Source organism: Amphiura filiformis, chromosome 14, assembly GCF_039555335.1.
Source record: "Amphiura filiformis chromosome 14, Afil_fr2py, whole genome shotgun sequence".
NCBI classification, from domain to species: domain Eukaryota; kingdom Metazoa; phylum Echinodermata; class Ophiuroidea; order Amphilepidida; family Amphiuridae; genus Amphiura; species Amphiura filiformis.
This window is the reverse complement of record NC_092641.1, coordinates 53,224,440-53,251,183: the sequence shown is the minus strand read 5'-3', so window position 1 is coordinate 53,251,183 and position 26,744 is coordinate 53,224,440. Positions and strand designations below refer to the sequence as shown.

The window sequence follows — 26,744 nt, the reverse complement described above, 5'->3', positions numbered from 1 at the left end:
ATCATTTTGACATTCACATGAATCAAAGCTGATGAAAATATTATCGGATCCATTAAAGCCATATTACAACATTTGCTGAGGAGGACGCCCTCACTGAATTTTTTTAATTCATTTTTTTACACGATTAAATTGTATTTTATTAAACCAATATACCCTGCAAAAATCAAGACTCTAGGTGCTGTAGTTTTGTCAAAATCAGAGATTTTAAATAAAAGGCTGATTCAGCCATTTATTATTACGATGGAATCATTAGTCGAACGCATACACGATGTTCATAACACACAGTATGTACGCGGCGTGGGCGACGGTGATATACACAACAAAGGATCGTACCACAACATGACCGAAGGAGTGGTATGTATTGGCGACACGTGCGCTGGTAGTAAATTCCAATTTTCTTTGCTTTGCCGTAGTTGTTCGGCTCAAAAATAAAAGGGATATATCTGACAGTAAAAGCTAACATTTTATGGCAAAGAAATGCTAATCTATTTTGTTTGAAAATGTTATAATATTGCTTTAATTTGTACAATGCAATGTTCTGTCAAAATGACCATGTTGTTGCAACTTTCATTTGTGCGATCAATCATGATTGTACCACCTCATGAAGTCAACATATTAAAAGACAATTTACAACAAAATCAGTCGACCACTAAATATGTGAATGTGCCTTCAAGATATAGAGGGAAAATGGTCTTCCATTAACTAGTTTGAATCCTGGGGCTAGAACATAATAACATGGCCCAGGTAAGCTATTGGAATTTGTAATCAACCGTTGGAATTTCAATGCTCGCATACCCCTGTCAATAGCCTGAAATATGAAATAGTTAAGAGAATGACGGCTTCTATATACCATAATTTCATTTGCCTTGTTAAAAAGTATTAGAAGAAAAAATGTTTTGTACAAACAATCTTTAAAAAAACCCACAGAAAACAATATTGAAAAATATAAAAAGTATAGAAATAAGCTAAAGTCTCTTTTGCGGTTGGCTAAGCAAAACTATTATTGTGAGAGAAATAATACCAAAAATACTTGGAAAGTCCTAAATTCAATTATTCGTAATAATACCAGTAAATGTTCTGAAAAGTTTGTATCAAAAAATAGTTCCTATACATGCCCATCAGCGATTGCAACTGAATTTAATAAATATTTTGCAAATATAGGTCCTTCTTTAGCATCTACTATTAAGCAATCAGGAAATGATTATTCATCATATCTAAAGGAGGCAAATGATAAGACCTGTTTATTTAAACCTACTAATGAAGATGAAATTGTAAAAATTATCACCAAACTTGGAAGTGGTAAAAGTCCTGGTTATGATGGTATGAAATCTGATTTAGTAAAGCAAGTTGCAAATGAAATAGCCTATCCGCTCATGCTTATTTTCAACCAATTAATTTATTCAGGAGTTGTACCCGATGTATTAACGATCGCAAAAGTTGTGCCAATATATAAAAAAGATAATCCCGAAGTTTTTGGTAACTATAGACCTGTATCGGTTTTACCATGCCTGTCAAAAATTCTTGAGCGCATAATATACAATAGGTCATATGACTTCTTACAAAAATATAATATTTTGTATAAAAAACAATATGGTTTCAGAACTAATCATACAACATATATGGCGGTTTTGGATTTTTTTAATGATGTTACTAAGGCAAGTGATGAAGGCATGAAGACCTTAGGTATCTTCATGGATTTATCAAAAGCCTTTGACACTATTGATCATAATATTTTATTGAATAAATTGTATCACTATGGTTTTAGGGGAGTATCTCATGACTGGTTTCGAAATTATCTTTCTAATAGAAAACAATATGTTTTATATAACTCCTGCAAATCTCCTCATGAAATCGTTTCTTGTGGTGTTCCGCAAGGATCAATACTAGGTCCTCTTTTATTCATTCTGTATATGAATGACATCAGCAACACATCACAGATCTTAAATACAATTTTGTTTGCAGATGATACCACAGTTTTTTATTCTCACAAAGATGTGTCTGTATTATGTAAACGTGTAAACACAGAAATTCAAGAGGTTTCAAATTGGTTCAAAGCAAATAAATTGTCATTAAATGCAAAGAAAACAAATTTAATGTATCTTGGTACACGTGCACAGACTAGTAGTGTAATAAATAACAAAGAATTTGATATCATCTTGGATGGGTGTAAATTAAGTCGAGTTAGTGAAGCAAAATTTCTGGGAATTACTATAGATGAAAATTTGACTTGGAAAAAACATGTTCAAAATATTTGTAAAATATGTACCAGAAATATTGGTGTACTAAACAAAGTTAAATTATTCCTGCCAAGAGACGCCATGTATAAATTATATTGTACTCTAATATTACCTTATCTTAATTATGGTTTATTATTGTGGGGAAATGCAAATAGAGAACACATGAATAAAATGTACCGCCTCCAAAAACGTGCCATAAGAGTAATCTCCAATAGTGAGTATCTTAGTCACACTGAACCAATTTTCAAAATGTTTAAAGTATTAAATATCTTTGATATGTTCACTAAGGAAGTTGCTATATTTATGTTTAAGTATAATAACAAAATGTTACCTAGATCTTTTGAAAAGTTCTTCCAGACTCATAAAGAAAATCATAACTATAATACACGTAATAGGAATGATTATAAAATACCTATCCACAAAATCAACAGTATCTTAACGGTTGGTCCAAAAGTTTGGAATACATTGCCAAAAAATGTTAAAATGTCAGCAACCTTAGGTCATTTTAAGTCAAACTTGAAATCTGTTTTTGATATTTACAAGTAGAATTATGTTTATTCATTGATATGGTAACATTTGGTTAATACTTCTGAATTTGATATGTATAATATTTATTATATTTAATTTTATGTGTATACCTTTTTATTACATGCCTATGACATTGTGGTAGGGTGTGCGGGTGTGAGTGTGAGGTGAGCAATCAAGTGTATTTTTTTCCCTTCAGGTTTTGGTATATTGTATTTTTTTTTCATTTTGTGTATCTGTGTTTATATATTTATGCCCTTCTTTTAAGTGTTTCAGGGGGCACAACATTTTACAGGCTTCTGCTTCTAGTTGTGTCTCCTCCATCGTGTTTTATCATGTTTTGTTATTTGTATGTTTTAATTTTGATGGAAATAAATTTGATTGATTGATTGAAATAGATTCGTCTCAAGCTTTGTTATATTAGCAAAGGAGTTCGCGTCTGACTACACTATATTACTATAGACATAATGGGAGAAATATTTCCATGTACAATGTTGATATATAATTGGATTGATTGACCCTATATTTATTGGTAGAGCTAGGAGTTTTGAAATATTGGACGGACATAGTCGAGTCCAATATTTTAAAACTCATAGCGAGACCAATAAATAGTGGGCGTAAAACATTCAATTTTATCATTATTATGTTTTGGATCCAATATTTTTACACACTTGGATATATCAAAACATAATAATGCATATTATTGGATACAGATCAATAGTCCGATTGGTTCCAATAGAAAAATTATAAACCCTAATCCTTACCCTATCCCTAAATTTAACACTAACCCTTAATCTAAGCCCTAATCTTAACCCTAATCATAAATCTTAAAAACAACCCAAATCCTAACATGACCCTAACACTTAACATGACCATAATATAACCCTAACCTTAACCCTAACCCTAATCCTGACCTAAAATGCAATAAACCCAAACATTAACCATTCTCGGACTAATGACCCTTTGGATTAATGGGTTGTTCATATATCAATCAACCCCAATTCATTTATTATTTTTTTAAATTTTTCCAACCCGTCCGTCTGCCACAATTGCTTCATCTCTTGGATATTTATTACTGACCTCTAGCTTGATTATGCCACCACTGAAGTCTTTTTAAGGTGTTATCTCTAAATTTATATCGCCACTCTCTATAAAACATTCAAATGGTCACCAAAATGTATTCAATTAACATGATATTTCCCACGATAATTTTAACATTTTAAAACTAGGGCGGGTTGTGTGCCCTTTGGGTATTATGAATCTTAATGTAACTTTTTCTTTAAAGAGCAGTACCTGGATTAAGGTCTTAGGTCCAGCATTATATGCGCCAAATATCGTTAGTAAGATAATTGCATAAATTGTTATGCCATGTGGAATAACTGTTGACGGTCAGTTGATGAAATAACTCAAGGGCATACTTGTTGAATATTCGCCTTTCAGGTGCTTTTCTGTACTCCTGGCTAATAGCTGGATGATAAAAATGCTTCAAAAATAATTGATTAACCCACATTTGTATTTTTAAATACCAACATTATTTCACTGAATCCTACTTCAGCCAGCCATAAGTACAAAGTTACCGTGTCTAACATTTGTAACTATTTATGCCTATTATGTTGCTATTAGAAGAGAAATTCGATTGGTCACTTGGTTTAAAAATACAAATCTAGCAAATTGTTTGTCCCACTTCAGCAATAGTAATAGCAATATAAAGTATAATCATTTAAAATGATATACTTTGTAGACACAAACTGCTTCAGAAATTTGAAAAAAGGAGTAAAATGTGAGAAAATCAGTGGAATTCAAAGTCGCGTTTACTTAATATCAAATCTTCAGAATTCTGACGCATTAGTGGATAAACAGTTCTAGCTAATATGCCTAGGAGGAAGGGTCAAATGATTGCTTGCAATTTAAGCACTTTCAATCCTGTTCCAAGCGTCAACATATTTTCCGCCGCAACCCGGCTATTACAACAGCAACTCCAGCAACAATTAAAACGACAACAACAGCAGCAGCAGCAGTAGCAACAACCACACTAATGAAGTTTAATAATTATTTAGAGAATAAAAGATAGGATTTTGTCTTTTGCCTATCCAATATCGTATCATATTCTCATTCTTATACAGTTTTAATGTAATTTTTGTGAGAAAAACTGTCTTTTTTAGAAAAAAATAAAGTTAATTTTGTGAGGACATCCCCGTTGTTTTAAATGAACGAAACCATCACGAACATCTAAGCCGCCGAATCGCGTTTTAGTTCTCGCACGTGTATCACGCGAACGTATTATCGCGCGATCATTGAGGAGCAACAAGCGTGGCGTCGCGCGCCCTGACTAATATCACTATATCAACTATTGTGAGATATTATATACCAGAAAACCAATCAAATTACGTGAATTCTTTACAAGACGCACCCATTGAATAAGAATATCCTTTATTTGGCATTTAGAATTTACCACTGTCCTTTGTCACCAAGTAACATCAGAATTAGTAAACGAAATGAGGTCTTTATCAGACTTATAGAGAAAGATATCTAGACAAGCTTAATACCAAGTTGATGCTGGGCGTGAACAACAGAAGACACGAATTTAATTGCTGATATTAAACAGATGCATGTAATAAGTAAGTGCAGACACAAAATAAGTAAAATTGGATTCACAAATGCAAATTTCTAGGCCAGTCATATTAGTAAATGACTGAAAAACCCACAAGGACCAACAGTAGTTAAATAGAAAACACAAGAAAAGAAATGAAACCGATTATGCCCAGTACAGAATAACTGGAACAAATAATCAGAAATGACGTTTGCAAAATATGTACTGTTGCCATATGGGAAAAAAAAATGCTATAAAACACATTCAAGAAATTGAATTAGTCAATTAGGCTAATTAGTTTTTCTAAGTTGATTTTTTTTTCTACTTTTCAATTTTGTGGGAGGCTTTTATACTAATTAGTCTGTGTGCGTTTGCCTTGAAAATCCGATGCCTGAAAATTGCACTTTATGTATAGTAGATAATTTCCCTAAAAACATAAATGAAACTAAATAAGTAGATTTCTAGACCAAGCACACTTTGCGACCGACATCAAATAGCTGGAATCGGATATAAATCGTGTCAGTGAATCATGAAATGGATTGGTTCAGGTCATCTGTATTTTGGTGCTGAAACTCAATCACACTTAATCAAGTATACATTGTAATAAGCAGGTAAACAATTGACAAACTTCTCAACACAAAATTAAAAACAACAACAACAAAACAACAAACGGCGTCATATGTTTTCTCATAATTTCATACTGAATAAAATACTCCCATTGCTTTATACTGCTTCAAAATCATAATCATATCAAAATTGTTGGAATTGTACACCTTAGAACTAAATCAAATATGGTGAATGTTTTTATTTTTACACTAAACATTCACTTTTTAAAGTTTGACACTTTCACTATTTGGGAGACTTTTTTTACTCTTCTGGTAAATAGTAAAATTAAGTTTGATTGGACTTCTGTTACAATGACTATGTTTCCAAATGAAGGTTTCCCCTTAAATATTCAGGGAAAGTACTACTAACTGAACAAGTACAGGTTGTTTGAACAAATTATTATATCTCGAGTCTGAACACCAAGTTACCACTACTGTGACGTTATTCACAAGCGATTGTGAGGGTTAATAAATGCAATGCTGTTTGGTTAACATATCCTTCGAACCCGTCATTGTGCACCTTTTTTCTAATAAATGTATTACACTGTAAAAAATATCTTACTCAACACTGAGTAAAAAGGGCATAGCTCAACAGTTGAGTAAAAATTACTCAACATGGAGGTCATAATAGGTCACAACTCAACTGTTGAGTAAAAAATTATTCAACATTGAGTAGTGTTTTACTCATTTGTTGAGTTCTGACCTATATGAGCTCAATGCATGAGTAATTTTTTACTAAACTGTTGAGATGTGACCTTTTACCCAGTGTTGAGTAAAATATTTTACAGTGTACCGCTAAATTGTGTCAAAGATGGTTGTGATGATGATGATGATGATAATGATGATGACCGATACTATAAATCACCTGCTCTCAATAACGCGATTAAATTGTGTGTCGTAAGTTAAATATCATATGATAGGGTTCTCATGCGAGATGACCCATTTATCATCAGTATCTATAACCAATGTATTTAGCCATCCCATTGAGCTTTCAATCACATTAGGTAATAGCTTTGATGTTGCAAGGGACGAAACTGATATATGTGACGCAATCAAGCAAAATCAGTCGGAACTCGGAAATATTAAATTTTCAGTTTCTTATAGGTTAGTAAAACGCATTTACAAAGCTGGATTTTGCAGAAAACCCTATTGAAATTGAACAACCAGTTCCAAAGATATGAGCAATTAAAGAGTTTCTAAAACAGTCGGAAGCCAAAGGAAATGTTTTCTTTGTTTGGCTATATCTCAAAATCAATATTTCCGAGTTCCGACTGATTGTGCTTGATCGCATCACAATTATGATGTTCTTAAGCGATTGAAATCTAGTTATCTTTGCTTGACTGACGCTTGACTTAAGGCGGGTAGAAATGAAGCATGAACTATATTGCACTCAAAGATTGAGACAAAAAAAGCAGACATACAAGAGGAGTGGTATGGGCTCTATAAAGGCGATCAGAAGGTTTAATATAAATGGTCTAGATGCATGTGGCGAGCGCAGCGAGCAGGAAAATTTGCATATTTAAGGGCTGGGGTATGAACGTTTGGACAATATTTATTGTGGGACATTAGAGCACATCAGACATATCGAATTGCATTCTGAATACGAAGAATGTCATTCTGATATCAAATATGGCAAATCATTAAAAATTGATATTTTTGATATTTAACAGTACTTGAAGTAAACTTTAAAATCTGATGATTTATACTTAAAGTGTATGTAGGTGGGATGAAAAGCCGACGATCAATTGAAAATTTTGACCTTTCGTATTGAAGATATGGATTTTTTCCAAAACACCAAAAAAAATTAGGTCTTTTGGGAAAAAAATCCATATCTTCAATATGAAAGGTCAAAATTTTCAATTGACCGTCGGCTTTTCCTCCCTGCTACATACACTTTAAGAATATGTCATTAGATTTATTTAATTTACTTCGAGTACTGTTATATATCAAACATTTGAAAAATATCAAATTTTTATAATTTGTCATAAAAGTTGTATTATATTGTGATTTTCAAAAAATGAAAATTATTTGATATCAGAAACACATGCTTCGTATTCAGAATGCAATTCGATAGGTCTGAGGTGCTCTCATGTCCCACAAAAAATACTGTCGAAACGCAATAAACGCTCATTTTAGATCCCTTAAGTGTTTCCGTACTATTTTCCAAAGCCATTTTAGAGTGTTTTATTGAAAAGGTGCCCCATGAATGTGTGCTAAAAATCGCTTGCCCCCTTCTCGGCTTGCCAAAAATTGCTTTCCCCCCCTTTCGGCTCGCCAATTTTTTTTTACCCTCCCACCAGGGCTCATGATCATTGCACAGCCCCTAACTTGTCGTAAATCGTGTCTGTGAAAAAACATTAAAAAACGATACTTTTAGGTATTGTTCTGAACTGGTATTCCTTCCACATGCTATGTTCAGGTAGCTAAACGGAATAGAGGCTAGCAAACACGCTCCCAGCAAACACAAAACGTTTTTAAAGCGCAACAGGTTATATTTTGGATATTTGGTTCAGGTAAAAATGTTTTAATAACATTAAATGTCTGGTTGTTTAAAGGTCAAGAAAACGTGTTATATGGTTTTGTATGAAAAAAACACTACCACAATTATTTTTAAAATGTTTTTAAAATGTTATTTTAAAATATTTTAGCAAAATTATTTTGCCAAATATTTTGTCAAGACTTTAATAACTTTTATCTTAGAATATTTGCAGTAAGTTGCCACAAAACATTTTTGAATGTTATGAAAACGTTATATTACCCTTTATATATTTAAACGTTTTCTGGCAAACATTTTTAATCTTTTGCGAATGACTTCGAAAATGTTTTGTGTTTGCTGGAGCTATGCTTTATAAGAGCATTACACAGGTTATATGGCAGGGGTTGGATATATCTCAAGCTATTCGCAATAGAGCTTGCATGTCAAGAATATCCGCCGGTAACAATCAACATTATGACTGTATTCCAGAGACCTGAATAACCAACATTCAATGTTTTTTACACGTGTATTCTTCAAGTGGTATCAACTGTATTGGATATTTACAACCATAAAACATACATCTTACGGCAAAGCTAATTATCGTAGCCAAGAAGTGTCATTGTATAGTGATCCATCATCACTTTATATAATATCATGAAGACATCGTGTATGGTAAACCCCATCAATCAATCGGTTCCACGGTGTTTAAATTTGTACTCAATGTTCATTGCAATAGGGAAACCACCCAAAGTGACATCTTGTGTGTGCATCATATATGACGCTGTACTTCCCCCATATTCCTTGCACTACTTGCGCCGCATTTAGATAGATTTAGCAAAACGTACAAACATCCTAATTTTCCCGTATGTGATTTGTAGGTCACTAAGTGGTATTTTATCAGAAACAAAAGTCAACCCCGATTTATAAAACACCTGCAGGATATACTCACGATGTAGCTTTTAAACAGCAACAGTTAGATTCAGGTTGTTGCTTTTGAGCTTCTGACACTTAGGGTTAGTGAATAGCACAGAGGGTGAAAGTGGAATAGTTATGAAGCAATTGCGACAGCTTCCTACGGCTACGGTAGCAGATTGAAGGATTTAACATTAAGGCAAGTGAGATAACAGGAGCTATATCATTTTCTAAAGTTAGATATTTAACTCAACACGTGCAGTACATTTCTTAATTTATAGATAAATATTAATACGACCTTAAGAAATGGGTCAATGAAGCCAATATATTTGAATTTATATTTCCACATATCTTGCGGTTTTTTTTAAATTTAAGAGCAATACTATAATAAAACGAAAGTTTTGGGTTCCTTCGAGAAAATTCGTGCACATTGGGAAGAAATTACATCCACTATATCAAACCTTGGGATATCCTTTATAGAACCCATACAATTACAATCATCTTGTGCGTCAGCTTTATTTGTCTTAGTATTTGAGTCCAAAGACACGGCTAGGTCAGTCTCGATATTCTCCAAGTCCAACCTGCCTGAAGTGGTACTGTTGCCCGACCGCGTGTGCTTTTTAACAGATTGTTTCGGACTGTTAAATTTAAAAGTTAAATATGAGTATAATGATCACTGGGGTAGCATATAAATGAAATAAAGTCAATTATAATAGAAAAGTAATTACAACCATGGTGTTCTAATTAACCCTAACGTCTTAGGAGTGGTTTGGTGAGAAGCACTTCGTAGGTTGTGGCCTTTTAGTTTAATGGCACGTTAGAGTTCACAGGTTGTGAGAGCCTGCATTCACTGACTACCAGGCAGTGATCATTTTTAGTTATTTTGGCGTTCCCTAGCCAATGGCGTTCCCTAGCCTAAGAAAAAATATGAAAGCTAATTCGTATTACATTTGTTTGCGACCGGGTTTGTGACATGCAATTATTGTTATTAGTGATAAATGAGCAGAACCTTTGTTTCATGAGCAACAATATACAATCCACCTTAATGGTTGTAATTCTGTCAGATTTCAGATAATCGTACCCATAAGGGGGCAAGCTGGGTCACTCTAAATGGGAAATTTTAGACATTGTTTTGTATTGTATCTTGTAAAGTAATAATGATACATAAGTACATAAAAGTATACATTTTCAGAAAGAAATTAATGTAAGAAATCCAATTAGAATGGCAGAAATTGTGAGAAAAAATTGAATTTCCATGCCAATTTTTGTCCACCACAGCAACTTACCCTAAATTTCCAAATCAATGAAAATTGATAATTTATGTTATGAATTTTTGAATCAGGACCTTACACTATTTTCAAAATCAAAAGTAAACTTTTGAGCCTTTTTTGACCCATATTTTTAAAACAAAGAAAAAATTCTAAAATTTAATTAGAGAAATGTGTCTTCTGACATCAAAATCATTATTTTGGTGCAAAATAATCAATTAACACGGGGAACCATGTTGTGTTGTAAATACAATCAGAAATTAAAGCCATATTATAACATTTGCTGAGGAGGACGCCCTCACTGATTTTTTAAAATTAATTTTTTACACGATTATATTGTACTTTATTAAACCAATATACCCTGCAAAAATCAAGACTCTAGGTGCTGTAGTTTTGTCAAAATCCGAGATTTTGAATAAAACGATGGAAGCGGCGTTTTATTATTACGATGGAATTATTAGTCCAACGCATACACGATGTTCATAACACACAGTACGTACACGGCGTGCGGGACGGTGATCTACACAACAAAGGGTCGTACCATAACATGACCGAAGGAGTGGTACGTATTGGCGACATAATGCGCTTGTAGTAAATTCCAATGTTCTTTGCTTTGCCGTAGTTGTTCGGCTCAAAAATAAAAGGGGATATATCTGACAGTAAAAACTAACATTTTATGGCAAAAAAATGCTAATCTATTTTGTATGAAAACGTTATAATATGGCTTTAAAGTGGGTGCGTAATATCAGTATATAATTAGTACTGACTTGAGTTTGTTCGTATCTTTCTTCTTAAATTAATTTTTAATCAGTTGATATCCTAGTGAGCTCATTCATCCGTCATTATAGAACAGCTGTAGAATAGATCTAAGAGGAGAGTAAAGTAAAGAGGGTTCCTGGTAACCTGATGAAGACGTACACTAGTGTAAGCAAGCGCTAAATGCTGTATATTATCAATGTTAGGTCATTTATCTACAAAGGCGTAGATCCGGAGGGGGGGGGGTTCGCGCTCATTTGTACTATAAGCTTATTCTGAGCTAAAAGGTGCTAGATGCACTATACTTCAAGAAATTTTTTCCAACCCCATCCTCCAATGTCAAAAAGAAATCTACGCCACTGTTATCTACTGATGAGCGTATGGTGGCTATTATTTGAAGACGGAGTTTGAATTATTATGTTCCTTGTAGTATATCTATGAATATTCTCAATCATCCAGGTAGTTTAATAAAGTTAGACTAGTTTATAAATCTTGTAGTAGTTTCAAACAATAGAGTGGTTACTGACATGTATTTAGAGTATTGAGGCAATCCTGTGTGTAATTTAGGTTAATTTTGATGGACATGATTTTAAGATATGACCTTGTGAAAAATTATAAGTTTCTTTTCTGGCTTAGTGTAGTTTTAAATCCAACATAAAAGATTGAAAGCGTTGTTTCTTACAATATTGTGCGATTTAAAACACCATTTATAAGGTAAAGCGAATAGAAAGGGAAGCACTTTTTAGTCTTCTAATGTAATCTCACTGCATTCCATCATATCATTGTTTACTGCTTTACAATGTAATCTGTTCAGTGCGTCTGTTTTGTTCAATAACCCAATGATATGTAAATGTTAACTCATATTATTTTTTATCAGAGTGGAAATGCGTATAACACTTACGGTGTTTTGTAAATGAACAACAACAAAATCTATTGTACAACGTACATTCTAGATGAACTTGTGCGAGATAACAGCTTTACAATCATAATGCCATTTGTTAACACTCTTGAGTAGTTTGCTATTGAAAAAAGTACACATGCCTCACTGTCACTATTGTGTACACTTTTTTATCAAGAGATCTGTTATCTTCAATCTGTCCTCTTCAATGTGACCTATTTTCAAAATAACACAAACTAACCCGGGCCCCTGGTTGAAGGTGTATGAGGGTGAACCACGGTTTCGGGTTACCGTTTCAGTGATTTTGGTATATCGATTGTTGGGTTTTTAGTGAAGACAAATGTACTCAATTGGGTCCTCTTATAAAAGTAACATTGACAGCTTTGGGTGCTTTTTTCGAACAAAATGGTATATTGATGAGATGTAAAATCAGCAAAAAGTAGCTGGAGAAAATCAGCATCCAAACGTCAGCGTGGTACATCATCTTACAAATGGCAAGATAACAAGCAACTTGTAGTTTCTTATATGAAATAGACTAAAAGTAGATTTTTGCTATTGTATACACATGCTATTAGCAAGAGCTAATTTGGAACCCTTCCTTTCCTTTTCAGTGACCTAGTTTCAAAATAACACAAACAAACTAGTAAACCCTTTCCTCTTTTTAGACATTTCTCATGTAGTCCAACCAATTCATGTTTACCATTACTCACTGTTTTTGAATGGTATCCTCCCACAAAGCCATGCCATTGCTTTAATGCAAAGTGATATGGATTCAGCTGTGGATTGACAATGCCTCGCAATGCTTCTTTTGTACTTTTTCAATACTATTGATACGCATGTTGCTACAAAGATAATATAGCCTCACCTCAACATCTGAAGTAACCTTTGTTCAAGATCTCGCAAAAAATGTTGAACTAAAATTATTATCTCGTAGTGAATAAATAGAATGTGTATGTGTATTTTGAACGAAATACCATTTACTGGAAATATAAAGAAAAGTAGAGTGTGCGCTCATAAACTTAGTTTATCATTTGTATCGTCGTTTTCTGTAACTGTTTATACACGTTTAAGTTCAACACTTTACATCCTTTATTATTTCTGTACAGCTGAAAAATTGGGTCCGGTCAAATAGCCTCTGTGGCAGATTGTGGTCTTGTGACTTTAAATATAACGTCATGTGTATTGTTTAGTAACGCCTCTGCGGCAGACTGTGGTCTTGTGACTTTAAATATGACGTCATGTGAATTGATTAGTAACGTAAAAAAGATACTGTGATGTTGCTCTGCCACCCCCACCCCCAACTTAAGATTATCCGAAGTAGGGATTTTATTATGACGTCATTAAAGACTTTACATGATTTCATAATTAAAGGGATTAATCAGAATTTTGTTCGTAGATGGGAAGTAGTCACAGTACTACTATCTGCTGAAGACGCTCGTCGACCTAGCAAAAACGTTCAGTGTTGAGGTAAAAACTTTGATAAATTTGAAATGCCAGCGAACACCAGTATTAGAAGCACAAAGTGTACCCATTTAACCTTACTATTAGCATTTACCTGAATTCTAAAGCGACCCAATCCTTTGCGTGGTACATTATAGTATCGATCATTACTCTATTAAGAAAATTGGCGTACTTATTTTTCAATAATGAGCATTTTTGTAAAATGAATTGTGTACACCCTACGACACGGTAATAATATGAAGTGTCAAATGCTGTCCGGCAATTACAATATAATAATAATAAACAATGATAATGATAAAAATAATAAATATTGAAAAATAATTAATAAAATAATTTTAAATAAATTTTACAATTCTGCGCTACTTTTTTATGCACTTGTAAATACAAGGAATGGTTTCAATTGGTAGCTTTATTGATTATATTGCCACAGTGATATATTTAATATAAAATTATGGTATAACATGAGTGGTAACCGTAATAAAGACTGAATAATTTTTAAAGAACGACAAAACGACAAAGAAGTTTAATATTAACATGATTAAAGTACTTCACGTAATAAAATTTGCATTAGAACAAGATTTTTGACCGACTCGACCTCACTGAAATATCCATACCACGTAATAAACAAAATATCCGAAGTAATGAAATAAAAAATATTTGAAGTAATACAATTGTTGGAAAGAAGCTGTGTTCCTACGAGACTTTCATTAGAAGCAGATTAACTATAATGAAACACAGTATAAATTTTACAACTATATTGGAATTTACGCATCAGGAAACGCGATTTTTGGCCCTGTAGAGAAACTCGATGAAAGCGCGATGTGTCATAATTAATCAAAATTTGTGGTTATCATTTTACAGAATTTCTTGAAGGAGTTCACACAATGATTAACACAGATGTCATGGTCATGGGTACTGAAGCAAGAATTTTGACAGATTGTCAAAATTAATTACATAGTTGTTACTTCACCCACCTTAAACTTACGCAGCGGAACCGTTTATTTGTGACGTGGCACCACAATATACTATGTGATAACTTGAGTGTAAATAAGACACTTTTGAGATATTATGTAATATATTATACTCCCTACATAAATCTATTGCCACCTGTGCTAGAATTGTAAAGAGGATTAAGATACATATTTATTTAACCTTTGCCCTACGACACAGTTTTTGATGTGATTATTTTCTTAATGTCTTAATTTTCAATTCATGACCTTAAAAACATAATCAGCTTTCACAATAATAATACACATATATTTTCAGCTATTTTTAATAATATTTCCTTTTATTTATTACATTTTGCACTTTTCTGCCCTTTTGTGGTTTTGTTTCTTATGTTTGTGTACATATTGAGGGCGCCATTTACATCTGTTTTAAATTTGATTTAGCCCAATAATCATGATAATATGAGTTATTCCTTAATTTCATAATGAAAAGTAGTTTGAAATTTGTTTGTTATATGTTATGCACATATCAAATGCAACCCCGGCCCCTGGGGACCCGGGGATGGTCCGGGACTTGACATCATGTGACCCGGGATTTGACTCGAAATGTGTCCCGGGGGGAGCCGGGTGTTGGCCGGGACTGGTATAAGACTTGACGTCAGCCAAACCCCCGGGAAACTGGGCTGGGATTTACCCGGGGGAGGGCCGGGATTATGTCGTAACTTACCCGGGGTTTTCCAACCAGTAAAATGGGCCGTGAACATGGCTGTGGTTTGCAAGTAAGGATGCCCACATTTATGGGCCGGTGAATCCTATCACTTGGCCGTACTTGAGCCGTGGATGTATATTAATAATCCACTGAGTCGTCACATTAATGTTACTCATATATATAAATCCATTCCAAAAACAAAATCTTGGCTGTTGTTTCCATATTTTGCAGTAGGCTATGTATCTGCTATAAAGTTTAGCATGTTTAACCAGACCACACTGGCTTCTTGACATGCACGTGAAAACTGCTAATTGCTATATGCTTATTTATCTAAATGTATTGGTTTCTATTTTTTTACGTTAGTTTTTAACCACCAGCCGAGAGTAAAGTTTTAAATTGTTAGGCCTACACTCAAAAACAACACTGACCGTGATAATAAAAGAATCCATGATACTTTTGTGACATCTGCAATCGACTGCTACATGGCCATAATACTTAATAGAAGGCTATCCAGGTAGTGTACGAGTCATGTTCTTTATAAATTCTAGAGCTGTTTTTTTTCTTCTTTAAAAACCAATTATAGGTGTATGATATAAAAATTGAATTCAATGTCTTGTGTTAATATACAGATTTTCAAAACTGCATTATATTTTCATGTAGGAGGGTTTAACAATATCATTATTCCCAAATAGTTGAAAAGAATGTTTTGAATAATATCCGCCCATGGCAACCTCGTGAAACAAAATATTAATAACTAGTGCGCCAAAAGTTTGATAGATGGTCATTTGATTTTAAACAAGATACAAGGTAGGCCTATTTGGATGGGGTATGGGCCTTTACAGAATAGCCTCATTATAATTGAAGTTGCATTTTGGATTGACATCAAAAAAAATCATATATAGGCCTATAATATAATGTTTATGCAAAGATCGAACATTCGCCACTCCCGTATCCTGGACAGATATAAATGCAGTGATTTGTTACGTTCATATCTTTGATGTTTGTAAACATATAGACCTACATGTAGGCCCTATATCAATATGATATTCCTACAAGCATGCATATTGAAGACATACCTGCCGAATTTTGAGCCCGCATGACAAGATTGCCGCGATATTAAAACCATATTAAGATCCAGGCCTATATCCAATGCTCAGGGCCGGGAACTTGGACCGAGGAATACCGGGGTTTGCATCGGTTTGCATCGGATATTCGCCCGGGGGGGCCGGGGAGTGGCTGAGAGTGTTGCCCGGGTGGGTCCGGGACTGGCCAGGTGTTTATCCGGGACTTGAACTTTTAAACCCAAAATCCACGGCCCACGACCCGGCCATCCCCGGGTCCCCAGGGGCCGGGGTTGCATTTGATATGTGCATTACTCATTTTAATAATGTTTTAATGCCATTATACAAATGCTTACACTTTGTATAGATTTAAGATAAATAGCGCCATCAATGTTCAACTTTGCTTCAAAATGAATACAGTTCTACATGTCATCAAACGACCGTGACGAAGGATGGGTGGTGGTGAGGGCGCTTGTTCGCTTGTTCCAAACATCTAGAGATTTCGTCCGGCATATAAACGCTCATATTTACACCCAAATGGCTCAAGCTAATTGCAGATCCATCCTTTCGGTTCATTTTAGTGATAACCAATTTACACCCCACACCTTACAAGGGGTAAAACCATCAAACAGACCATCAAACATCGAGTGTAGATGGAGTTGTGGTTAAAATAACAGAACATCCGGGGAAAATCGAACGTTAGTGGGATTTTGCCGAAAGCTTTTTCCATTTGTACTTTTGTACATACAGAATGTCCCAAATTTGTTGCAGTTGGTGCATTGTGATCAATGCAATGTCACAATTTTGTATTAAAGTTTTCTGTTCCAGGATAGAGTAATTTTATCACCGTTTAAATTATTACGATCAAAACTTGACAAATTATGATTGTTCAGAGGTTTTTTGCCTCAATTTGAAAAATTGAACTAATACGTAGTGTTACTACTAGTCCTATGCAAATACTGATAACTATAAAGCAAAAGCGATCTAGAATTATTAAATAAGTAAATAGCAAAATATATGAAAGTTCTAATTATTATTTCCAGCTAGTGTTGTAATAAATATAAGTCAAAGTCAAAATTAACACATCCCACACAAAATAACACATAAACAAGCACACCAGCTAATAAGCTTCTTTTTTTTTCAATTCTTGTCTCCTATTGTGACCATCCATCACATATGGGCTGTATTGTTGACAGAGCTAGTTTTTGAGATATGTTCCATTGAAACAATAGAAAACAAAGGATTTCAAAACCCATTTATTGAATTGTTACTCCCTTGCAAACAGGCAATAGGGACACGTAATATATCGTTGTAAAGTTATTTTGTGGAAAACTTGCTTGTCTAATATTCTCAACAAGTGAATATGCCGATATTGCAACGGACTTGTGGTTGCTTTTTGTGAAGCTTATTTTGTGGAAAATTTGCTTGTCTAATATTCTCAACAAGTGAATATGCCGATATTGCAACACACTTCTGGTTACTTGTTGTGAAGCTTATTTTGTGGAAAATTTGCTTGTCTAATATTCTCAACAAGTGAATATGCCGATATTGCAACGGACTTGTGGTTGCTTGTTGTGAAGCTTATTTTGTGGAAGATTTGCTTGTCTAATATTCCTAACAAGTGAATATGCCGATATTGCAACGGACTTGTGGTTGCTTGTTGTGAAGCTTATTTTGTGGAAAATTTGCTTGTCTAATATTCTCAACAAAATGAATATGCCGATATTACAACCCACGTGTGGTGGATGGTAACTTATGCTCACTGGTATTTACAACTCAATTATTGCAATAGCTCACAAATGTTTTATTTTATGTCCGTGAAAAGTCGTATGATTCGCTGGAGAAAACGACAAAAAATATCATAATTTAATTGAATATTTTCGATCTACTTACGTCCATATCCTCCTCGTTTTTCCATTTCATATTGTAAATCTACCATTGCTCGCTTTACATATGGGTTAAGCATATTGTCCAATTCATAAGCGTCATCTTCTTGTTCCCAATCTTCTGGATAAATAAATGCTGCTGTTGTTACTGATATTGTAATCGTAACAATAACTAGTAAAAAGCACACTCTGGAAGTATTCATGGCTGTAAGTTAAAGTCAGATAAAAACACAGAATCCAGTTAAGAAATACGTATATCAGGAAAAACTCATAACAAGCCCTGGATGAAATACTATGTTAAGTGCACTTGGCTGGCTACCGGCGTACTACAATTGACGGGAATATTGTGTCAGTCAAATCGTGGTATTGTTTGCACATGCGCAGTGAATCAAAAGACGAAGGTGTTTTTTTTTAAAGTCGTGTCTCTTTTGTTTTTCATTTTATAGTATCTTGTTCATCATAATGAGGAAAACTTTTAATGTACACAGTCTTGGTTAGTACCAAGAGGATGGTGGCACATAAGTCATACCCTAAAAAGAATAACACTGTCCATAATGAAATAAATGTGAATCACAAACATGCAGGGAATGTATGAAAACAAGTTTTGTAAAACAGTGGACACATAGAAGATGGTTCTTATGGCAAGCCACATCATTCATAAATGCGAGTTTTGCCCGCTATACTGGTCGAGGAGCCCGCTATACTGGTCGAGGAGCACGCTATACTGGTCGAGCAGCACGCTATACTGGTCGAGCAGCACGCTATACTGGTCGAGCAGCACGCTATACTGGTCGAGTTTCACCACGCCGAACGGCGAGTTTCACAACGCCGAACGGCGAGTTTTCACCACGCCGAACAGCGAGTTTTTCTGACGTCGATCTAAAATATTCACGTAGTAAAATAATAATAGGCCTACACGTAGTATAATAATGTTTAAAAACAATTTTGCAATATGAAGGCAATATCGTGTTTTACAACCCACTGTTTTTGGTTCCAAAGTTGGACTCACTAGCTTACTGAAAATTGGTCGCTCTATGAAAAATGACAGGCCCTACATGTATATATCAGGTGTTGCCCTTTGAAAATGTGATTGAAGTTCTGTTTAATGTGTAAAAATGGAAAATAAATTGTAAATATCATAGATGAAATTAAAGGAAAATTGTGCTGTGTTTTATCTTAAAGGTTCTGATCTCTTTTCTTTTTCATATTAGGCCTATAAATTAACGTAAAAATGTCCCCGTTCTTTTCTAGTTACCGGTATAATTTCCTCTTATCATTCTTGACCAGATAGCTCGTGATTTTTATTTATGTGGCCCTTTAAGTATTTCTTTATTTTGGTTTTAAGTGTAGGCCTATACGGTATAAGATCATATAATATCATCATATACATTTCACTTGTTTATGATTTTTCATTATTTTATTTTTAATTCTTAATTGTGGGCATCCTCTCTGATATGGTCTAAATGTTTATTACACAATAAAAAGTGCTTGTCAGGAATGTGCCTTGAATTATTGAAGTAAAACAAATTTTTTGGGAAAACTGGATTTTTCCTTTTTTGAAAAGAAACATAGACTCTTAATTTTTGGATTAAAAAAAAATAGGCGTAATAAGCCTACATATAGGCCTATTATGGGTCGGCCCTGCATATTAGGATCGGTCGGTGGAGTAGGCCCTACAAGTAGCCTACAACCACAGAATTAAACCAGAGAACCAGGACTCGACCGCCATCTTGATACAGGCATGGAGCAAAAATTGGGGGTATTCGGTTTCCCTCGGAATGCGCTCGAGGCATTCGTTGTCATGCAAGCGCGACATGGATGATGGGCGCATTTGAGAGATGCACTTAACCTTCATGCGACCTGCACGCGAGTACCAAGACGCTTCAGATGAGACGCAGAATTGTTTTCGTTCGTCTCCGCGCAAGGACCCGAATACCCCCAATTTTCTCCCCATAGCTGACGGCTCGATTGTAGGCCTACGTGGCGGTATAGGGAGTCCCGGTTCTCCTTCTCTAATTCTGTGCCTACAACCAAAATTTTTTTTGGTCTTTGAATGCGGCTTTCCTTGTAATACTGCAGTACTATCCGGGGAAATAAAGTAGGAAAATATATGAGACTAAAACACATTGAGACTAAAACCATGGGCGGCACATCCCCGTATATATACATGTGAGTACCGGGGGGAGGGGGGGGGGGGGTTAAAGGGCAAAAGAGTGCGCACGTAAAATGAACAAATTTCAGAGAATACCGGTTGACACTTAACCCGATCTTCAATAAATAACATTAATAAATAACCTGACTGATTGAATTTGCAACTAACATTGAATTAGGGGTTCATTCATAGGATTTCGCTTGAACACTCGCATAAATCAACGATCATGTCATGCCCGAAATCCTATGAATGAACCCCGTTCATACCATAGACATATCCACCTTGTTTGTCTGGGGTTCATACAACATTCTGAACATTGTTCAAGTAGCAATACAAATAATACATGCGCTTGTAGGCCTGCGCAAAACTAGCAAATCGTGGATCGCGTTAATTGGGTTAAAACTCTGCGTGACGCAGCTTGTTTAAATGCCCTGTGTAGGCTTAAAGCCTTAATGTACGATCTTTTTAAATTTTTAGATTTTTCTTTTTTTCTTCTACAATGATAATATGCAATCATTATGAAAGTTCCCAATACATTTGGACGCGAAAAACATTGGGAATTTGCAAAGAAACAACATCATAAACATCACCTCTACACTCGCGAAACATCTCGCACTATTTGGATTAGGACAGCGAGTGCGGCTTCAGAGTTAGTCTCCTACGCGGCCAGTTTGGTTACGCTCCTTCTACATGTGGAGGGAGCGTAACCAAGCTAGTTTTGTAGGAAGCTAGTACGGTTTGCGATCGTGGCCGACATAAAGTCATAATCTAAAAAATTATGACTTTATGTCGGACCAACAGAAAATCGTCCGTTTTACTACAAATAGGACGAATTTGACAGTTTGCTCATAGATTTAAGTTAGAACATGTGTAAGTATTACAAATATGCCGGTTTTGAAAAAATAAAGGTAAATTCTGAAAAAGATCGTACATTATGACTTTAACGGCTTAAGTCCAATCAGAAACGAGAGCAAGAGAACCCCGCTTTTAAAACTTCCGGGCACATTGATTCGTTTTTTATAAGAGATATACCAAAAAAACTAGATAAAAGACCCACCCCCGAAAAAAGTTTACCAAAATTGTTTTTAAACATTATTATAATCCTGCATGTAGTATTTTTTTCGTGAACTATAAGTATTTTAGATCGACGTCAGAAAAACTCGCCGTTCGGCGTTGTGAAACTCGCCGTTCGGCGTGGTGAAACTCGACCAGTATAGCGTGCTGCTCGACCAGTATAGCGTGCTCCTCGACCAGTATAGCGTGCTCCTCGACCAGTATAGCGTGCTCCTCGACCAGTATAGCGGGCTCCTCGACCAGTATAGCGTGCTCCTCGACCAGTATAGCGGGCTCCTCGACCAGTATAGCGGGCAAAACTCGCATTTATGAACGATGTGGCTTGCCATAGGCCCGGGGGGGCCACTCGAATGGTGAAGGGGGGTATCAGGCGCGTCCATAAATTCACGTAAAAAGGGTATTTTTCAGACTAGGGCACGTTACGTGCGTAACGCGAATAGGGTATCAAATCCATGTAAAATTGGTGTAAAAGGGTATGTTTTTGGAGCTCTTACGTACTTAGGGTAGTTTTACCCCGGGGTTTTGCCAACGGACTCAATTCTTTAGATGCTAGACACTTAAGCCATACCAAACTGGCAAAAATATACACCATTTTTCTCCCGACTTTCGTTGATGCATGCATATTAAAAAATTATTTAATAGGCCTATGGAAACCATCTTGTTGTAGCCTACAACAAGATGGTTTCCGAAATAATTTTCTCCTGCACATTAATATTTTAATAACCATCTAATACTATGTCTTCTGAAGGTATTCAGTTAACTATTTAGCTCTAGTGGTGCAAAAGAATAAGCCTACAAGATGGTTTCCGACTGCGTTATTCTCCCGACTTTCGCATGATGCATGCACATTAAAAAAATTATATGGCTAGGACTTCAAGATGGTTTCCGAAATAATGTTCTTCCGACTTGCTGATTTTACTTAACCATCTGATGCTATGTCTTCTGAAGGTATTTAGTTAACTATTTAGCTCTATCGGTGCAAAAAAATAAGCCTACAAGATGGTTTGGGACTTTGTTTTTCTCCCGACTTTCGCATGATGCATGCACATTAAAAAAACTTTTTAGGCCTACAAGATGGTTTCCGGAATGATTTTCTTCCAACTTGCAGATCTTTCATGCACATTAATATTTTTTATTAACTATCTACCTGCAACACATGCTTTGTCTTCTGAAGGTATTTAGTTAACTATTTAGGTCTATTTGTGCAAAAGAATAAGCCTACAAGATGGTTTTCGACTTTGTTTTGTCGTGACTTTCTCATGGTGCAGCACGGGCACATTAATATATTTTCTTTAACCATGCATAGACAACTGATATCATAGTATTCTAATTGACTTTGACACTTGACTGTTTTAATGATGTATTGATCAATGATTTTCTGAAATTTGTGGGTTGCCAGTCCTATTCATTTAAATTAATAATTGATAAATACCAAAAAAACGATGTTTGTCCACTTTACCGATGTCCTATTAACTCCAAATTCAAAACCTGGTTGTTTGTTTTTCGCAATTTAGCCAGTTGCCAAATTGAATAAATTAATAAATTTAGGACTTACTTTTTTAGGGATTTTGCCAACTCAAATTTTGAGAAAACATAGCTGTGCATCCTTAAACTATTGTTTTAATGGAGGCTGCTACTACTAGTACTATAGGTAAGCTCTGTGAATAAGTGACTTGTGATTAAAAAGCAAGCTCTTGGAAACCTTAAATTTCTCTGTCTACGGCGGAGCTCTGTCCATTTTTTTCAGAAAAGCTTTATTTTAAAGAGCTCTATCTCTTGATACAGTTCATATGTACGTAGGGGACTCAGTTTTCAAGTTATGAACCTTTGAAGTTGACACTTTTACATTCAACATGTTCAAGCTTTTCATATTAACATGCATTTAATTAATAAAGTTATTTCCAAAATTGACCAAGGCAACAGCTTCTTACTTATTTTATGGTTAAAAGCACCTGTTTCTTAGTGTTGTTTAGGGGTAATAATTGCATCAATTGTTTAGGGTTAGAGAAAAGACAACTACTTGTTTAGGGTAGCAAATCACGCTACTTATACTTGTTTAGGGTGCAAATTTCAGTTTCAGCAATACTTGTTTAGGGTCCTTTTTGTGAGTCCACGGACGCGCCTGATACCCCCCTTCACCATTACAGTGGCACCCCCGGGGCCATAGGTTCTTATTTTCAATAAACAATTATAAAAGATGACACGATTCCAATTTGGATAGACTGTGTCTGCCTTCTTTAAAGGGGCACTTCGTGATCCACTGCCTCATTACCCAAGACAGTGGGAGGTGTTATACCTTAGGATTTCTTGCAGATTATGTCGTTTGACAAAGACATCGTCCAATTTGTAGTTTCGTCATGTCGACTGACAGAAATAACAATACATATGGTTATGATGCACTATAACACAATGCAATTATATGTAACTCGCATATTCAATGTTTGAAGCAATTGGAATTTTACAGAGCTTTTTTGTGTGTTATCTATATTGCACCATATACAATTTAAAAAAGATACTGGAATGACGAAATGCCCTTACATATTTAGTATTCTCGCATGCAAACTATGGATGTTGCTGGGCGTAATGTAGCAAACTTGCAATAAGACTAATTTTTATAACCGGAATCTTTAATAGCAGCGATCAAGAGCTATTTCAATAGACTTGACAACATCTCTAGTTTCCTGTTCGACTTTTTGTGATGATATGTCAGTCTCTACGCAGGACAACCAATTCTTTTGTTCAAAGCTCACTCAGTCATTTAATGAGGCAATACAAACGATCGAATTTGGTGTTGAAATGAGCAAAATTTTGAGTTACACCTTTTCAATGTAAAATTAATTTTATCGGCCAAATGAAAAGCAATAATTTTCATTTTTTCAGTAAATGTCATGAAAAACTGTAATGCTTGATACTGTATTTTTTTTCAAATCCTAGTGTTAAATTTAGGCGTGAAATTCAGTCATTTAGTGTAAGATTTTCGATTTTGATAGGCTTCAACTCTGCCCGCGAGCCTTTTTTTGGATCATCCTTTTAGCATTTCAAAGTAATATAGTTCGCTAAAGAAGGATTTTTCCCAACTTTCTAACGCACATCACCGTGAGCGATATATCATAGAATTTCCGTTTTGATTCCACAATTTTTTAACTGCCGGCTGAAAATCTTAGGCTAATACTAGCATTAGCTAGGAATGGAATCCATAGCCCCTATAAATTGAAATTGCAGGCTATCACGGGAGCAAATTTCCAAAATTCACCCCATTTACCACAACATCCAATTGGGGATTTGGGCTACCAAATCGCTGGTCAGGCAATCCTGGTTTTCAATGGAAAAGGGACCTGGTTGACAACAATTGAAATATCGAATATTTCTGCTGGTTGCTCTCGAGATGAAGTACTGAGTTTGACATTTTTGGAGCATGAAGGGAAAAAGGGTAAAATAAAAACGGAAATTCTGACAAAACTATAACATATAGACCCACACGATGTGCCTTACAGAGGTGGGAAATATCTTTCTTTAGCAAACTATATTAGTTTGAGACGCTAAAAATGAATTCCGTAAAAAAGCTCGCGTGCGAATTCAAGGCCTATAAAAATCAAAAATATCACACTAAAAGACAAAATATGATGCTTGAATTTTAACACCAGGATTTAAAAAAAAAATGTATATCCAAGCACTAAGTTTTTAACTGACATTACTGAAGAAAAAAAAATATTGCTTTATATTTGACCGAGAAAATAAATTTCATAGCAAAACGGTGTATCTCTGAATTGTGCTGATTTTAACATGTATCGATCCACTTTTAGCGCGACTATGCATTTCTAAAGAATCGGTTGTCGAGCGTAGAGACTGATGTGATAATGGTGGTGATGATGATGTTGCTGATGATAATAATGTTGTTGTTGTTGATGATGATGATGATGATGTTGTTGATGATGATGATAATGATGATGATTATGATGACGATGACGACGACGGGATTCTAATTCTTCTTCTCATTTCTTCTCTCATTTCTTTCTAAGCACGTCTACACTTTTTCTTTGTCTTGGATGTGACAACGCAACACCTTCGCATCATTCATTTGGTTTACATTAAGGACAAATTAATCAACCTGTTATTTTTATCGTTTCCAAGTAACGTCCCAGAAGAGGAATATTGCTAAAATTAACACAACTACTACTTGCGTCACAAAAGTGACGCAAGATGTGTTGATATTTTGTTTTGGTCATTGGTACTAATCACAAACATTATAAATACTACCACGCCAACAAATTAACCCCCAGCGAGTCTCAATGTTTTGCTGAGTTTAATAACAATAATCATTATCTATAGTAAAGAAAGAGCACCAATGATGAAACTCTACACTCTATTGCGAATTCAAATAAAGAGTAATGTCAAAAATCAAATGTCAATCTGAAAAAATATTATCCCACTTGAGACGAACTAGACACTTAACTGTTCTATTAAGTCATCGAGCGAATGATATTCTCGAGGACTCCTGATTGTCATATTCCCGCGGCATTTAATAATCTGCCAATATCAAGTGAAAAGCCAGTCAAAATCCCGTAAAATTTATTACATTGTCGTCAATTCGTGCGTGTACTCGATGCTTTTTGTTACTCCTTGAAAATGATATTTACTTCACTTGTTGTGAAATAAGGTTACTTGCCATTAGCACAAATAGTAGCTTTTAAAGTGGGTTTGTGATATAATGTATTAAAAATCACACATTTTACGGCTAGGTTAGAAATTGAATAGGTAAAAGTAAATATTATAAGTTGGTTTGAGCCTGGTCTGGGGTTCCATTCTTAGCCACGAATTTTATAGCATTTCAGTTTGTAACCTGTTAACCTTTTGAGGGAGTATAGTAGTATCAATATTAACACGGTGAGGGCTTGGTCTTGGAGTAGACAAATATTCTGTTCTCTGTTTTGGACATTAATCAAGGTCCTGTGCCCTCTGACATTTTCCTACAAAAAGTGTGAAAGCTACAAAAGAACCCTGTTAGAACAACATCGCTACCGTATCCTTACATACAATATTGTAAAAATTTTAAAGGACTTTATGAAGCTCGGGCAAACTGGTATGTAATAAATAAATTGAGAGAGTAGAATCGGTAATCTCACTTAGTCATGATTACATACTCTCTCACTGTATCGTAGAGGCCAGCTATTTATAGGTTAATTAACG

The 26,744-nt window shown here is 35.0% G+C and overlaps 1 protein-coding gene across 2 annotated transcripts in view; it reads right to left on the bottom strand.

The window, feature by feature from the left end:
- The window catches only part of LOC140170294 (uncharacterized), a 53,369-nt gene that overhangs the window by 9,088 nt on the left and 17,537 nt on the right, over nucleotides 1-26,744 (bottom strand). Inside the window, exon 2 of one of the 2 annotated variants that reach the window (XM_072193664.1) lies at nucleotides 18,339-18,536. In XM_072193664.1, coding sequence (XP_072049765.1) covers nucleotides 18,339-18,534 — 196 coding nt within the window. In that variant the 5' untranslated portion in view covers nucleotides 18,535-18,536. Of the gene's footprint in view, nucleotides 1-18,338; nucleotides 18,648-26,744 lie in introns of those variants that run through there. The other variant, XM_072193665.1, reaches the window with a different exon arrangement.